Raw genomic sequence first — 15,536 nt, forward strand, 5'->3', positions numbered from 1 at the left:
TATTAAAGAATGCAGGGTTATTTAACTTTTTGGATGGAAGTGTAACTTGTAAATGTGTCACCATAATTAAAATATAATCTGTACCTGACATTTTATACTTTGGACATCAAATATTTATTAAAAGTAAAATTAATTAGGTACTTTATATGTAGAATTAGCTCTTATATATTCTGTGTGGTCATAATCATGAAGATGCATGTGAAAGTTTTGTTGGCCTTTTTTTTTTTAAGTTTGTACATTATTATTGTATTAAACATTACATAAAAGTAATCTTAGATACATATCTCTATATGTCTTATTAGGTCTTTGAACATGACAAATTAAAGACATTTCACCTTTTATTTCTGACAGACTGACAAAGCAGTTGTCCGAGCTCGAGTCTGAGTACCAGATTTGGAGTGATTATATTGAGGAGAGGAATGCCCTCGAGGAGCTCCTGTCCTCAGAATTTGATATGGACCTCATGATGGCAAACATGCAGAGGGAGGACTCTATACAATACCTTAATGTAGGTAACTTAAGTGTACCGTAGTCACCAAATTTTTGTGACTCCTTTTTTTCGCAAGAATGGTATTTGATATTTATAAATGTGACAAAATTTTCACGAATTCTGGTTATTGTTGTATATAATCTATAGTAATAAAGATATACATGAGAATTAATTTTTTTGCAAGCAGACCATCTCGCATTATTACACGAAAATAAAGTTTTCACAAATAAATAGTGATTTACAGTATACATCGTACTGAGAAGCCAGTTTCACATACACATAATCATTTTATAACAATTCTATCATTATGGAGCTCAAATTTCCAGAAAATATTTCAAACCTTTATATTATTCTAGCATATTATCAATTAAATTTACACACACCTCATGTATTCAATATCCTTGCATGTTTTTTATTACAGTCAGTGAATGAAAACCTTCAAAAATATGAGGAAAAGTGTTGCCATCTGCAATCACTGCGAGGACGTTTAATGCAGTTTGCAGATGAGCAGATGAAAGTGGACATAACGAATGAGACAGCAGATATACAGGATCGAATGTTAGAGGCCCACAGACAGTATAGGACCTTATTGTGGTCCGTTAATCAGGGATCAATAGACCTACCACAAAAGTAAGTCATATAGTGTTCTAGATACTCATTATTCTAATGTTATTTTAGATATTAATCTTCCTGATGCTTAATTCATTATCTCAGTATTGCATTTGTATTGCTTTATGCTTGTACATCTATGGACCAGCAAATGATTTGTTCAGACAGAGATCACATATCAATGAATCAGAATTTCTGGGTAGTATTTTTGATGTTATCAATCTCTTTTTTTTCTTCTGTAGGATGCAAAAACATCAAAGTGACCTTGCATCGAAATCAGCAGCTGAAGGTCAGACTATAACACCGTCCAGATCGTGGTACCGCTCAGGATATGTTAAGGCAGCGGGGGTATTTGTCATGTTTGGTATTGCCTATCTTGTGGACCCAGAGGCTATCAAACACCTAGGTGATCTCACAATTACACTTGCACCAGAACTACGATATGTAAATGGCCCACCACCCATTTAAATGTACTTTATAAATAGGTCAGGACAAGAAATATTTTTTTAATATGTATATATTTTAGATTAATTTTTTTTTGTAAGAAGTCTAAAATAGGAGAAAAACAATAACCAAAAAAAATAATAATAAATTTGTGTTAATAAATCATATTTTCCAATTTTTGTAAATGTGTAAAGGTAATTAAAAGTGTGTTGATATCATTTGTACAGTATATTAATTAGAAATACAAACATCATTCCCGTACTTCAGCACAATTCACAGATAATAACAAAATGGAAATAAAAGTACTGGTATACATATTTATATTTGATACAGTGGGTTAAAACAAAACGGTATGGCTACTAGTTCTTGATTCATTTAATTTAAGATAATTTTTAAAGGGATTTAATGATTTCCAGATTGATATTTCACAATCAGTTTTACACAGGCAGCTATTTACATGACACCGCCTCGGTGAAGGGAGGCAATCCTACATTGTACATTTAGATATATTGTCTCATCAGGTTGTTTTATATGTCTCCACTTCATTTGTACATAGCTTATTTATTTTGTTATTAAATTTATTTTTGCATGCATAGGTCATAAGGTCATATGTATACCTATTCAAGGTCAAATTTTGGACATTGTAGCTATGTTGGAGGATGTGTAAATAATTAGGACGGTTGCAGGACTGGCTATAACAAAAGGGACTTAAATTATGCATTCTTATGCAAAGATTTATGAAAGTAAACTTAGAAGTGGACCTAAAGGTATGATAAAAGTGATTTCACTGGTCTGTCCACTCAAAAAATCAGCCCACCAATGGCCTTTACTAAACTAGAGAATCTAGACAGAAAGTATGAAAAATCTTGGGCATATACAAATGTGGGTATTTATCTTACTTATTATACCGGTATATACCATACCATTATTGATGATGGGCATTATCGTTTAGTATTGTGATACCATCTTCAGAGATACTTTTCAAAAGGGACCCATTAAGGAGAGACTTACTCTTAAAAAGTAAACATTTTGTTAGAGAAAGTACTTGTCATAAAAGTTGTCACTTAAGTATTGGCATTATGGCATCCAACATTGATGTCAAAACAAGTACTTAATAAGAACAGAAGAGAAAGATCTAAAGAAGTGACTTAAGGATAGTATATTTAAGAAGAGGGATTGTTCTTTCAGAACAGTAACTGGAAAGTAGTTTATCAAGACCTCCAAAGAGTGAATTTACCAGGTAGAAATAATGCGGGGGTCATTGTACATGTAAATAGTTCCTCACAGACTTATCTCGGTGCAAGTGTAGTTGTTTCAGATTGACAAGGTTAACATAGCAGGTCCATAGTGGTGCTCAATTTAATGTTAATAACTTTTTTATCAAACATCATGGAATTCTCTATTTCAATCTGAAGCAATTACCAATGATAATTTTATTTATGTACATCACTAATCACTTATTTAAGTGCTTTGTAATATTTCTTTACCATACACAACAGTGTTGTGATTTTTCATTATCCATTCTTGTTGTGTGGTTATGTTAAAATGATTTTCATGCTGTGCAATTTTGTTAATTTGTTTTAATTTTGTTTTTGGAATTCTTATTTAGAATATAAAGTTTATGGACTTCATTGTTAAAATTATTTTAAAATGTTCTGTTTTACATTATGAGATTATATTTGATTATTTATTTAGTTTTTTCCCATCTGTTACAAATAACTTAATTACATGAAGGGAAAACAAAGATTGAATAAACCTATATTTTCATCTGACACCTGCCAAAAAAGTGCCATCAGCTGTCTTAACTGCCTAGACACATGATCTTTTTGGGTGTTGCTTTATTTGTCTCGAACCTCAATACGCTTTGTTGAAAAGTGCTATACCTGTGGTCATTTTTTTGTTTCTCCCTATTGAAGTTTCTTTAATGCTCACATACAAATTAAGAGGGTTTTTACTCAAGTTGAAATTTTACAGTATGCTATTAATGGTACTCTTTACTTCTACATCAGAAAATTGGTTTATCTTGCCTTTATTATATTGGATTTGGTGTATTACTTTTTACACATATTTTAATCCTGAATCATTAATATACCTCAGTCATGTAAAATGACCTATTTGCTAATGTGTTCTTTGTGTTAGACAGATGTCTAATGCTTTTTGAAGTTGAAGATTATAGTCTGATAGTCTCCATTTGTGAAAAAAAAAATGTAGACTACAACTGCATAAATACATGGTTTAAAAAGTAAAATTGCCACTTGTCAGAGCATTAAAGCTACTTTTGTATATATTATGTACTCTTCATATTAATACAATTATAACTTTGATTAAAGTATTCTAAGTTTTGATAGTGAATTTTTCAGAAAACAGCAAACTCATATATTTTTCTGTCTACTTTTGGATGTAATAAATCATTTTGTTTTCTAATCTGTATTCATTTGAGTGAAAATTATATACATTGTACATGTAAAAGTGGAAAAGTTAAAATCTTCTTTAAAAAAAAAAACAAGAAAAAGTATCTTAAATTAATTAAAAAAAGGTTGTGGCATTTCTTGATCATACCATATTAAATGGATAGAAATAAATTAATTATAAACCAATAATTGTTCTGATTGTTTTATTCTTTTGAGCTCACCTGAGCTGAAAGCTCAAGTAGGCTTTTGTGATCACCCATTGTTCCACATTCATCTATCTGTCCATCACTTAAGTTTTCACATTTCCTTGAATCAATGGGGCAGTTTTAACCCAAAGTTGGCAAATTAAAGCATCCTTGGATGAAGGGGATTCTAAATTGTTTAAATGAAGGACCATGGCCCTGCCTAAAGGGAGATAATCAAGATAAGACAAAAATAGGGTGGGATCATCAAAATCTCTTCCAAGATCCACAGGGCCAGAAAATGTGAAAAGAGAGAGCTTCCTAAGGTAATGGAGATTCTACATGTAAATTGTTGAAATCATAGCACCAGGAATAGGTAGGGACCACAATTAGAGGCATTAAAGTCTTGCATTGGAGTATTTTAGAAAAGATTTTAAAAAACCACAATAGACCATTAATTTTCAAACATTTCCAAGTTTTGTGGATTAATATTTTCCCCCTTCAAATGGACACTTGGTTAGAGTTGGCTAAAATTGGAATTAAATTTTACATTATGTATGCATTAGGGAAGAGAAATCTTCTTTATAACTGTTAATCATATTGATGCATCTCCATGTTGTGTAGGTTCAGACAGATTTCTCAGTAAAGTTTAGGCCATAACTTGGGGTTACAGTTTCTCATGGGAATATAAAGGAGAAAAATCTTCCAAAGAAGTTACTCAGGTGAGCTTTGTGGCCCACGGGCCTCTTGTTTTAGTTGTGTTTGACGAAATTGGATTCCATCTTGGTATCCATATTACAGATTTATTGTAAAGACACACCAGGAAATCCATACTTAATTCCATATATGCGATCAAAGCGATTTGAAAAGCAAGCTACAAGTTACAATGTAGGTCAAATAAGTTTTCGTTGGAGTTTCTCACAATTTGGAAATAGTGATTTTTAGCATGATCAGTATCAATGGAAAACTGACTATAGACGATAATGACCAACTAATAATTAAACTCTATGAGTTTTAAACTCTATGACAAGCGGGAAGACTTCTGCTTTTCTGTAACAATTTTCCAACATCATCTGCATATGGTGTATGTCTCCAAACTGATTGATACGCAAGCGCAAAAGAAAAAAGAAAGAAATTTTTGTTCCAAGGAAATTTTTGACATTACATTAATCAGAATATTAATGATAAACACCTGATTTGATATAAGAACTTTATAAGTAAAACTTTTGTTTCTGCTCTCAAAAACAAACAAAACAAAACAAAAAATGAAATGTATAAACGGCGAAATACTGGAATGTTAAGATAGACAAAATACTTAAACAAGAACAATCAAAATTTGTCATTGAATAAAAAAAATCCTACATAAATGTACAAAGGAGTATCATATAAATACACAACTGAAATATACTGAACACAATATAATAACGTTAACTATCATTTGTTCTTTCGTATATTGGACGGTACATTGGGCGATTGTAGACAATTTAACTCTGGTCCCCAGTATAGACACAATGTGTACTTCATCACTATTAACTCTGCTATTATGTTTCCCAAAAACCACAGTGGAGCATATTCCAATGTTATAATGCCCATGAAATCACCATGAAACGGTGTGTAGTCCCATGGGCAAGCACCAAATTGCTTAAGGACAAATCCCGTGGAAAACTCCCAAAGATAAGTCCAAATGGTATAGATAAGAATGCGAACAAGCAGTGGAACTCGACCTCTCAACCGAAAGTACATCTGTTCTAACACCAGGCCAGACAGGCCGTAAATCAAAAGCACCCAGACACTGGTATTTCCCGGGAACTTCCAGTTCAAATTGACCACGAATTCCCATAGGGCAGTAAACATAATCTCTGTGACGTAACCGTGGATGGCGTAAACGTAAAACCGCCACCAAATGGAGATCGGTCGCATCTCTGAATCCTCGGGCATCTCTGTAAGCAAAAAGTAAAAACTTACTGAACTTTACAGCCTTGTTACTCTATAGAAAATACGTAAACGATAACTTATCATATATTTTTCTTTAACATATGCAAACCCTTTCAAAAATTTAATAATTTGAAGTGTCAGGTGTAGGTCATGTCATGATGGCATATCCTCAGGCCTAGAATGTCGGAGGAGGGACACCCATTTTTTTTTCTGAGTATAGTAATTTGCTTTAGTGAATTTTCATTTAGATGGTGATTGGCCCACCACTTTTTGTTGCTGTAAGGTCGAGCACTGGCAAATTCCAGGATTTGAAAAAAAATGTACTAAAAAGAAAGAGAAATGTCCTGTTCTTATATTCCTGAGAAGCACAATTTATTCAAAAACTTCTTCATGCTATGGCCTTCAACTTCAAAGGTCCAAACCAAAATGATATGCCAAATTCTTGCACGTTCAATATTCCTAAATGAACAAATGTGTTGACTTGAGAGTCAAAGATGAATATCATACATGGGGTCATGACAGTGGTTAAAATATAGATCTGAAGAATCTCCAAATCGGCAGTTACCACATATACTCGAGTATTAGGCTAGTTGCAAAACCTACATACACGCGTTCGTAAAGCGCCCCATTTATGGGAAAACTTGTCCAGACATTTTAGTACAGGGTTATAAAACCATGATCTCCCCAAGGGAGTTTCCACTGCCCCGTGTAGGGCCGAATACAGGCCCCCATTCCCAATTGCAAAATCTCTCCCTTTTCCCCAAAAATGAACCCACAAAGTTAACTTGATCAAAGTTATGGTAAAAAAAAATGGCCAGGTTTGGAAATCTGAATGAAATGAACAAAATTTTAAGAAATTATCTAAAAGGAGATGGGCGAACATAGCGTGCAGAAAGCCTATAGCTTCAGATATATAAAAATCATGTTCAATTTATGAATTCAGTATTTAGAGTAAAGTTCTCATTATTGAAATTTATGAAATTATGATAAAAAAAACTTTTCTGAGGAAAATTTTAGGAGTGAAACGGTTCACCGCGGTATCAATACACCGCGGTATTTTTTCTCGGTTTGATACACGGTGCAAAATCTCTAATTTTCGGTTCGGTTCATTTTTCGATCGGGATCGTTATTCAGTCGGGTTTGGCATAAGGTAAAACACGTTACTCAGTATAATAAGTATAGAAAACGTAAATTTTTGATGACTGATAGCTTGTAAAATAATTTTTGACAGTCAAATAATTTTAATCAATTTCTTCTAGTCAATTTGCAAATAAAATTCGTAAAATATCTGACTAGATTTAGAAAAAAAAAGAGCATAAAACAACGTTGAATTCGTTTCCTTCTATCAAAATGTATCGTATCGAAAATAACCGAACCGAGACAAAATTATACAATACGTATCGAACCGTGAAGGAGGTGTATCGTTTCACCCCTAGAAAATTTTCTCGGCAAAATTTATTCTTTAATTAAAAAAAATAATGTGGTATTCGTGGGGTTCGAACCCTAGCAATAAAAATCCTGAGTATCATTTTCTTTCGAGACTAGCACGCTAACCACTAGACTACACAAGTCCTGATGACTAGTGGCATTTAAATCATGTTTGTGATATGACCCTTGACTTAATGGACTTCAAGTATTTCTCGAAAAGATGCGAATGATATGTCATAAAAGTATATTTTTAAGGTATAGTGGGTCTTTGCTCCATTTTTTTGGAAACCAAAAAATGTATATTTTTATGCAAACTTCGAGGATTAAAGTTCATAAAAATGGAGCGGAGACCCACTCATATCGAAAAATAGTGTTATAGTATGAGAAAATTACTCTTTTTTGCCCTCTTTAGTGTGTGTACAATACTTCTTAAGTTCTTATGTATATAATTTCAATCTTCTTGAGATTTTTGCAATTTGTAGAGATTTTACATAAAGTATATTTTAATGTTAGATGAAATATCAAGGAAAATTTTGATATAACTGAGACTTAATTTTTCACCTTCATGTTTGTCACACTATAGAGAAATACCGACATCTTACGAACGAACGTAACCAAAACAGGGGATGGTTCATTGTATTCACATTTGCATTGTTGAATTCTTCAATGTTATTGCGATTTCAAAAGATAAAATCCCCGCAGGATACCTCAAAACTACTTCTTGTCGTAGTCGCTACCGTGACGCTACAATACATTTCAATGGACATTTAAACGAGCAAAGGGGTTCCGAAAAGGGAAATACACATGTAAAAGGAAAATGAAAAATGTCTCATTTTGAAGCATGAAGTCAAAGATTCTGTCTTACGAAAACGAAAAACAGGGCGAGGGAGAGTTAAAAAAAACAAACATAAAACAATGGCCTTTTTGTTCATGCTACTGGCTAAACTTTACATGTAAATCATATACGGTGCCAATTTTGATGCACCAGATGCGCATTTAAAGTTTCATAGTGAGTCAAGCATATCATGTGTTTCTTAAGTTTTCTTTTTCGTGTTGGGGCGAACTAAAATTATTTTTACTTATATTTTTCTCCACAAAAGTAGATTTTTTAGGTTCTGAAACCTGTAATTTTCTTAAACCTAATACTTTCAAGAATTGAATAAAATCTGCATGTGTCTTGCACAAATTTGACTTCTGTCAGTTTTCCCGTTAGTCCGTCACAGTGTCTCTTTAAACAAATCATGTCTCTTAAGTAGATTCCTTATTTTACGCAAATGGCCGAAGGGCGTCAAATCTCGAGAACAATAATTCGCGTATGGGTGGTTTATCTAGAGATTTTACATATAGTAAAGCACCATAAAAATAAAAGGGAGTAATTTTATTTCGCGAGTGGCGCTTCTCGCGTAATTACGCGATAATTTATTCCTCGCGTATATTTAGGAATCTACCGTAATACTCATGCTGAATCGTTGGAAATCCGAAATATTTAATTAAAAGAAAATCAAAGAGCTGAAAAGGGGGGGGGGGGCAAAGACTGGAGCAAATTACATCGAAGGATCGCATGTATCTAAGAAGAAGCCTTATCAACCGAAAAATTACGAACGGGCTTTTTTTCCCACGGATTCATGATGTGGCTATAATACATGTACATGTACGGTATATTGAAGCCGGGTTTAATTTTATTTTGACAGTTTTTTTAATCCAATGCCCATTACAAGGAATTATCACCTCTGACAATATCTGTGTAGAAAATTAATCAATAGCCATTCCTGACGTGACATACATGAGAATGTTTTTATAAATGAAACTCATGCACATTCATTTTAAAATATTCAGTTTTTTACAAATAAAAATGCAATGCAATTAAATCAGCTGAACAGAAATTGGCCTTAGTAACCCCTGTCCACATGAATGCTGCTTCGGTGAGTAATTTCCAGACACGTGGTATCAACCAAATTAGGTTAGACCATCTTTAAAAAATTGTTTCTTTGCCCTCACCGACTGGCTAAAAATGACCCGACTCAAAACTTGTTTAACCTGAGGAAACGATAATTTTTTCTCCTGAATTTTCATTCTCCATCAATAAGAATGTTGACATTTTCTGGGAAAAAATTTATAACCTATCTACCAACCCAATTTTTATATGATAATGTATGAAGAAAATTTTGTTCCGAAAAAAGTTGGACCCCCCCCCCCATGAAAAAAGGATTTTCGAGTTTAAACCCCACCCCTTTTTTGTTTTTGTTTTGTTTGTTTGTTTGTTTGTTTTTTTTGGGGGGGGGGGGGGGTTTGCTTGTCAGATTTTTTCTTGTAATTTGATTTTTTTTCTCTGGCTCCCCCACCCCCTCCCACTTTTAAAAACGAAAGAAAATTATATATTCTAATTCGACTAATGAATGATAAATAAATCTGCAGCAATATTACTTTTACCAGAAAGAATTTATGACTGTTTTAAAAAATGAAGAAGAAAAAAATATCAGTAGAAACTACATGTACTTCTACACATCAGTGAAAACTCGTCTGTTCTGTTTATTTACCTGTGTGTGCAGTGTCTTCCCACAAATTTTTATCAAAATAGAAAATTTGGTGTTATGACTATTTGTCATAACACCAAATTTTCTATTTTGATAAAAATTTGTGGGAAGAAATTTTTATCAAAATAGAAAATTTGGTGATATGACTATTTGTCATAACACCAAATCTATTTTGATAAAAATGTGTTATGACTATTTGTTATAACACAAAATTTACTATTTTGATAAAAATGTGTTATGACTATTTGTCATAACACCAAATTTTCTATTTTGATAAAAATTTGTGGGAAGACAGCAGGTACATTTTAAGCATGCCTTGACAACTCAGTGAATCAGCGTCATGCACTTGATGTCTTCAAATTATTCACATTTAGAGAACTACAGTATCTTTTTGTCAGTATACTTGAATTAATCAAAGATTTTTTTTTTCTTAGAAGTGACGCAAGTTATAATTTCGACTACATTTTTTTTTCTGTACATTAGAGCTTCGGTCGAAATTACTCTGAGTGCGGGGTCAAAGTTACCCTTCACGTATACAGTATATCTTGTAATTTTATATTCTGACGAATAATGCATGCCTAACAAACAATGACATAATGGTACATAGCTTGAGTACAAAGAACATTTAAAAAATATACACCACCCACAGACATGTAGCATCAGAGGGGCCTGCCCCCACCTTTTCCACACATTACTTTTTACTGTTGGAAATGTTCATTGAAAGGCTTGTTGCCCCCCCCCCCCCCCCTCCTTTTTGTTGCAGTACAGTCAAATAAGGCTAAATAATGTAGTAATGTATGAAAAAAATTGATACCGAAAGGTTTGTTGTTGTTTTTTGTTTTTTTGTTTGTTTGTTTGTTTTTTTTTTGCTTGTCAGGTTTTTTCAGGTAAGTTGAATTTTTTTCTCTGGCTGCCCCCCCCCCCCTCCCCTTTAAAAAATCGATGCTACGTCTCCAACCCTACCCAAATACATAATTTGCAGTTTTTATAATTCACATATCTATACAGATATAACATATATCATGAAAGGCAGCCGAAGGATAAATTAAGTGAATATTGCAACATAATACATCATCCAAGAAGATAGTCTATCATATGAATGCTCGTTTATTTCTTTGAAGTGATATTTCACATAAAGAAAAACCTACCCTTCTTTATGAAGTTACTTTTTCTTTTACTAGATACGATATGGAAAAAAAAATATTGCATATGCATGCATTGCCCCATTCCACTTTTATAAGGATTGTAGTATATGGATCGTAGTATTCCATGTATTTAGTTAAATGTAATGAAAATGAACATTCAATTCGATTAGTTGAGCTTTGACCTCCTCTCCCTCCCCAAGTACACAAACATCTACGCGCGACCACTTTAAAAATATTACGTTTTCCGGAGAAGTGCCAACTATTTTCTGATTTTTAATGGTTGATTTCTGAAAAGTTAGAAAACAATGCTACATTGTATAATTCATTACAACAATTATTGCCCATTGCTCTCTCTCTCTCTCTCACAAGCACATAAATGTACACTTTTAAATACAAGACACTGTATAAGCTCATCACCCGGTAACTTGTTGCCTTTGCATGGATTTATACAGGGCGTGAGTTTAGATTTCATCCATGCTATAAAACGTAACTTTCCTCAAATGAACACAGCTCACACTAGTATATACGTATAACCACTGACGCATGACAAATGTGTTTCCTAACCCGTCATAGGTATTTTGGCGTATTTTCTTCTATTTGTCCGCTTTTAATTACATTGTAAGTGATTACAGAAAATTAGACAGGAGAAATTATCATTAACAAAGTCATTAAAATACTGTCCGTTCTATTATACACATATACTTAATTTTTCTGATTTATTAATTTTAAACTAGGTGCAATAACTGGTCCCGGGAAAACTACCCAGATACGGGAAGTTAGGGCGAGTTACGTTCGTTCGTAAGATGTCGGTATTTCTCTTATAGGCTTTTCGCTCGTCATGTTCACCCATCTTCTTTATTATAAATGATCTGTTCTGATTTACATTTCTGAATAATTAAGTAAATCAAAGATCAATTTTATTCATCATAAGTGTTTATTTCTTAAAAAAACATCATGCAATAAAATTTCCCAATAAGTGATAACATTTTGTTAAATTCCCAATTCCAAGGGCCTGGGCCCATTCCCAAAATGGAGTGGAAAATCTCTTCCCCCTCCCCATTAAATAGCGTGCTTCTAAATCCTGTATTACAAAATTATGGTCCAGACAAGAATTTTACAAATTGTTGTGACCTTGTCCAAATCAATCACATTGAATCGGGACCATAACATTTTTTTTTATTATAGATCTACTTCTCGCAAAGTATGAACTTCTATTCCTTTCTATATAATATTTACATTCAATGTAAATATCTTTACGAATTCCATTGGGAATTTAGAAACCCCCCCCCCCCCCATAACACATAAGAAACCTTGTCAAAGTGCTGTAGAATACACAATAGGAACTATTCTACTTACACTTTCAATAAATGAGGAACACCAACATGTGTCTTATTTTTGCTCAAATTAATTAAAAACAATTGCTCTATTAAAATTTTGTAAAAATGTAACATTTGTAATTTAAAATTAATGTGTTATCAGGCGCGGATCCAGGATTTTTATCCAAAAGGGGGGGGGGGGGGGGGAGGTCCACCCCAGTAAAAAAAAAATCTAACCCAAAAATTTCTTTACAAGCCAAAAACACACACACCCACCCACCCGCACACACACACAAACAAAACACGTTTAATAACTGCAAATTCCAGGGGGGGGGGGTTCCGGACCCTTCCCCCCGACCCCCCTCTGGATCCGCGCATAGTTATTTTTCCCCTCGCAAAATTCATTTGCTTATTTAACTTCCCGCGTTATACGGTTCTTACGTTTATTAACCATGCGCTAACGCGCGGCATTCAATTTGTCGGCTCTGACAGGTGCTGTTATACGACCAACATATGATTCAGTAAGGAAAGAATAACAAGACATGTTTATTCCAACTACACAAAAAGTATCAATTCAATGCTTAAATAAAGCTTGGGTCATGCATTTTACCCGTCCTCTGTGACCAAGGGTGCGTTCAAGAGCGTAGCGGCTACGTAGCCTCTATGTAAAGCTACGATCTTGAACGTTAAGCTAGCTAACCGCTACGTAGAGAGAGCTAGCTGCTAAGCATAAATAATTAATGCTCAGTACAAAATCCAAGATGGTTTCTTTAGTTACCATTTCGCATTGCCCAAGACTTTAACAAAAAGGGGGATTGTTTTATACATCTTAGCGAATTTCTACATATATATTTTCTCTTTAAATAAATTATTTTTGTTCCAAAAATAATTTTTTTACTAATATGTTTTTATCCAAAATCTTACCCTTAGCAGCTAGGCTAGCTGACCGTTATCTATCACTTAAGGTAGCCGCTACGATCTTGAACACAGCCCAGTTTCTACATAGGACCAAGCTTTAAATAATTCTCTGTTTGCAGTTGCCGACCCATAATTTTTAGAGTGGGTAGGTAGGTTGGTGGTTTTTTTAAAAATAAATTTTAGTTCTTTAGTTTTTGTTGGGATTTTCATATGAATACTAAATGTTAGTAAGTTCCACTTATTTTAAAACACTAATTGATAAAAACAAAAAGAAAAAAAAAAGAAAATGAAAGTTTCAATAACGAATATCCCGGAAACTTGATACTTTCAAAAATAATCATCTCCAAAAAATGGCTTGAAAAAAGTTTGGGTCGGGTGCTTTTTTAGTAGGTCGGTAGGCAACAACAAACAAACACATTTTTTTATTTTAGGCGTAGCGAACCCCACTCCCCCTGAACTTCGATTTCGGGAAAATTATACACCTATTTACAAGCTATGAGGACAATAGCAGGTTTATTGTCAAAGGGGGTTGTCCGAATGCTATTGTCCGAATGGTCAGTAAACATGGTAAATATGCGTTTTATTATTTACTTGTGTAACGTCACGATCTTAGTCCGAAATATCTGACGTTTTCCAGGCTTTTTTTCACGATTTTGATGTTTTACGTGCCAGGTGAAAACTCCTGGCACATAAGATATCAAAATCATGAAAAAATCCTGGAAAACGTCAGATACTTCGGACTAGTCACGATCTAGATAAAACCAGAAAAGAGTTCCGAGATGAAACGCGAAGGAATCGAATGTTGCAGGTGAATAGTTCGATGACTATTTCGACCATGGGCAAATAGCACAGAAACTATTCCAATGTAGGACTGTTTAGAAAAAAAAAAACAACAGGTTTATTCATATCTTTATAAAGAAAAAAATCACAGAGGTATTATAATAATAAGATATTATAACATACTTGCCAAACTGAAAGTACTACAAAGCTCACAGTATATACTAATCTACGTAGAAACATACAAAATGACGCAAGTTATGACGTCATAACATGAACGTTTCTACCGTTAGATAGCATACAGGGAGATGAAAAAAGGAAAAATTTATATTTGGAAAAAGGAAATTAAATATCCATAACGTTACATTTTGCTTGAATTTGAGTTGCTAAATATGCTGTTCAATATGTATACGTATACGATTTTTATCATAATCATTTATTAAATGTGCACAATAAGCCTGATGTTAACAAGTCGAAATAAGTAGAATAATGTAACTTGCAAATAAGGAAGCTACTATCAACATAACATACCTGAACAATATTTTAGCTTAAGGCCAGTACTCACGATTTCAGATGGTATGTCATACAAACTACAAAGTGTCATTCTTGCAAGATAAAAGAAGCACATTCTTTCATACCATCGACTTTACGTTTATGAAAATATAAAAATCAGTATGAGCAGATATTAATTGGTAAATGTGCATATCTATGAGAATGATTATGAACAGGCTACTAGATCTATACTATTTACATGTAGACATGGTTAGCCTTTAGCATATTATAATTTGCCCGCTCACCTTCAACATTCAAATGTAGCCTAAATCTCTCCGAGTTCTTTCAAGCTTTCAGTCTGAGAAAGTGATATGTTTAAGTTGTCCTAGCATATTATACATACCTTGATTTATTTGATTATCACACCTGTTGGCCTAGACTGTACTTCTGTATTGTTAACATAAAAATACTTGTGTTCGATGTAAACAAGGATGAATAGATAATAAGTGCTGAAGTATAATCGATAAGCAATTGAATTCCCGGATAACTTCTGAAATCAGTATTAATAAAATCGACCATTTTTATCGAATCTTTAAATCTTTGTTACTAAGCTTAATATGCAAATTGTCTGCAATGAAGCAAAAAATGATATGATATTGACATTTCAGCTGTTATTCTCGTCGGTCCTGCATAACGCCATTCCATTTTTTTTCTCTGTTTAGCGTCCACAAAAACCTACCTACCTATTCGCAAAAACCACACAAGCCAAAAAGTAAAAACACAGACTTTAAAGTCTTACAAATTACATTGTCAAAGGATATAATTTCATTAAGATTTTTTCTTTGTAGAAAGATT

At 33.4% G+C, this 15,536-nt stretch overlaps 2 protein-coding genes across 3 annotated transcripts in view; one reads left to right on the forward strand and one right to left on the reverse strand.

Moving 5' to 3' along the window:
• Window positions 1–4,089, forward strand: part of LOC133182676 (uncharacterized) — a 36,628-nt gene extending 32,539 nt beyond the window's left edge. For both annotated transcript variants that reach the window (XM_061317530.1, XM_061317529.1), the window contains exons 14-16: window positions 352–508; window positions 912–1,120; window positions 1,342–4,089. In XM_061317530.1, the coding sequence (XP_061173514.1) occupies window positions 352–508; window positions 912–1,120; window positions 1,342–1,567 (592 nt within the window). In that variant the 3' untranslated portion in view covers window positions 1,568–4,089. The remainder of the gene's footprint in view (window positions 1–351; window positions 509–911; window positions 1,121–1,341) is intronic.
• A 1,243-nt stretch (window positions 4,090–5,332) lies between these two features.
• Window positions 5,333–15,173, reverse strand: LOC133183789 (transmembrane protein 229B-like). Its single transcript, XM_061318696.1, has 2 exons — window positions 15,085–15,173; window positions 5,333–6,076 (listed from the first exon to the last, which is right to left on the reverse strand). Exon 2 carries the CDS (start codon window positions 6,072–6,074, stop codon window positions 5,571–5,573), a length of 504 nt encoding a protein of 167 aa, XP_061174680.1. The 5' UTR covers window positions 6,075–6,076; window positions 15,085–15,173; the 3' UTR covers window positions 5,333–5,570.
• Between the last annotated feature and the right edge of the window lie 363 nt (window positions 15,174–15,536).

The sequence above is a fragment of the Saccostrea echinata genome, unplaced genomic scaffold, assembly GCF_033153115.1.
Source record: "Saccostrea echinata isolate AGI-Se365-2 ecotype Australia unplaced genomic scaffold, CSIRO_AGI_Sech_v1 ptg000009l, whole genome shotgun sequence".
Classification (NCBI taxonomy): domain Eukaryota; kingdom Metazoa; phylum Mollusca; class Bivalvia; order Ostreida; family Ostreidae; genus Saccostrea; species Saccostrea echinata.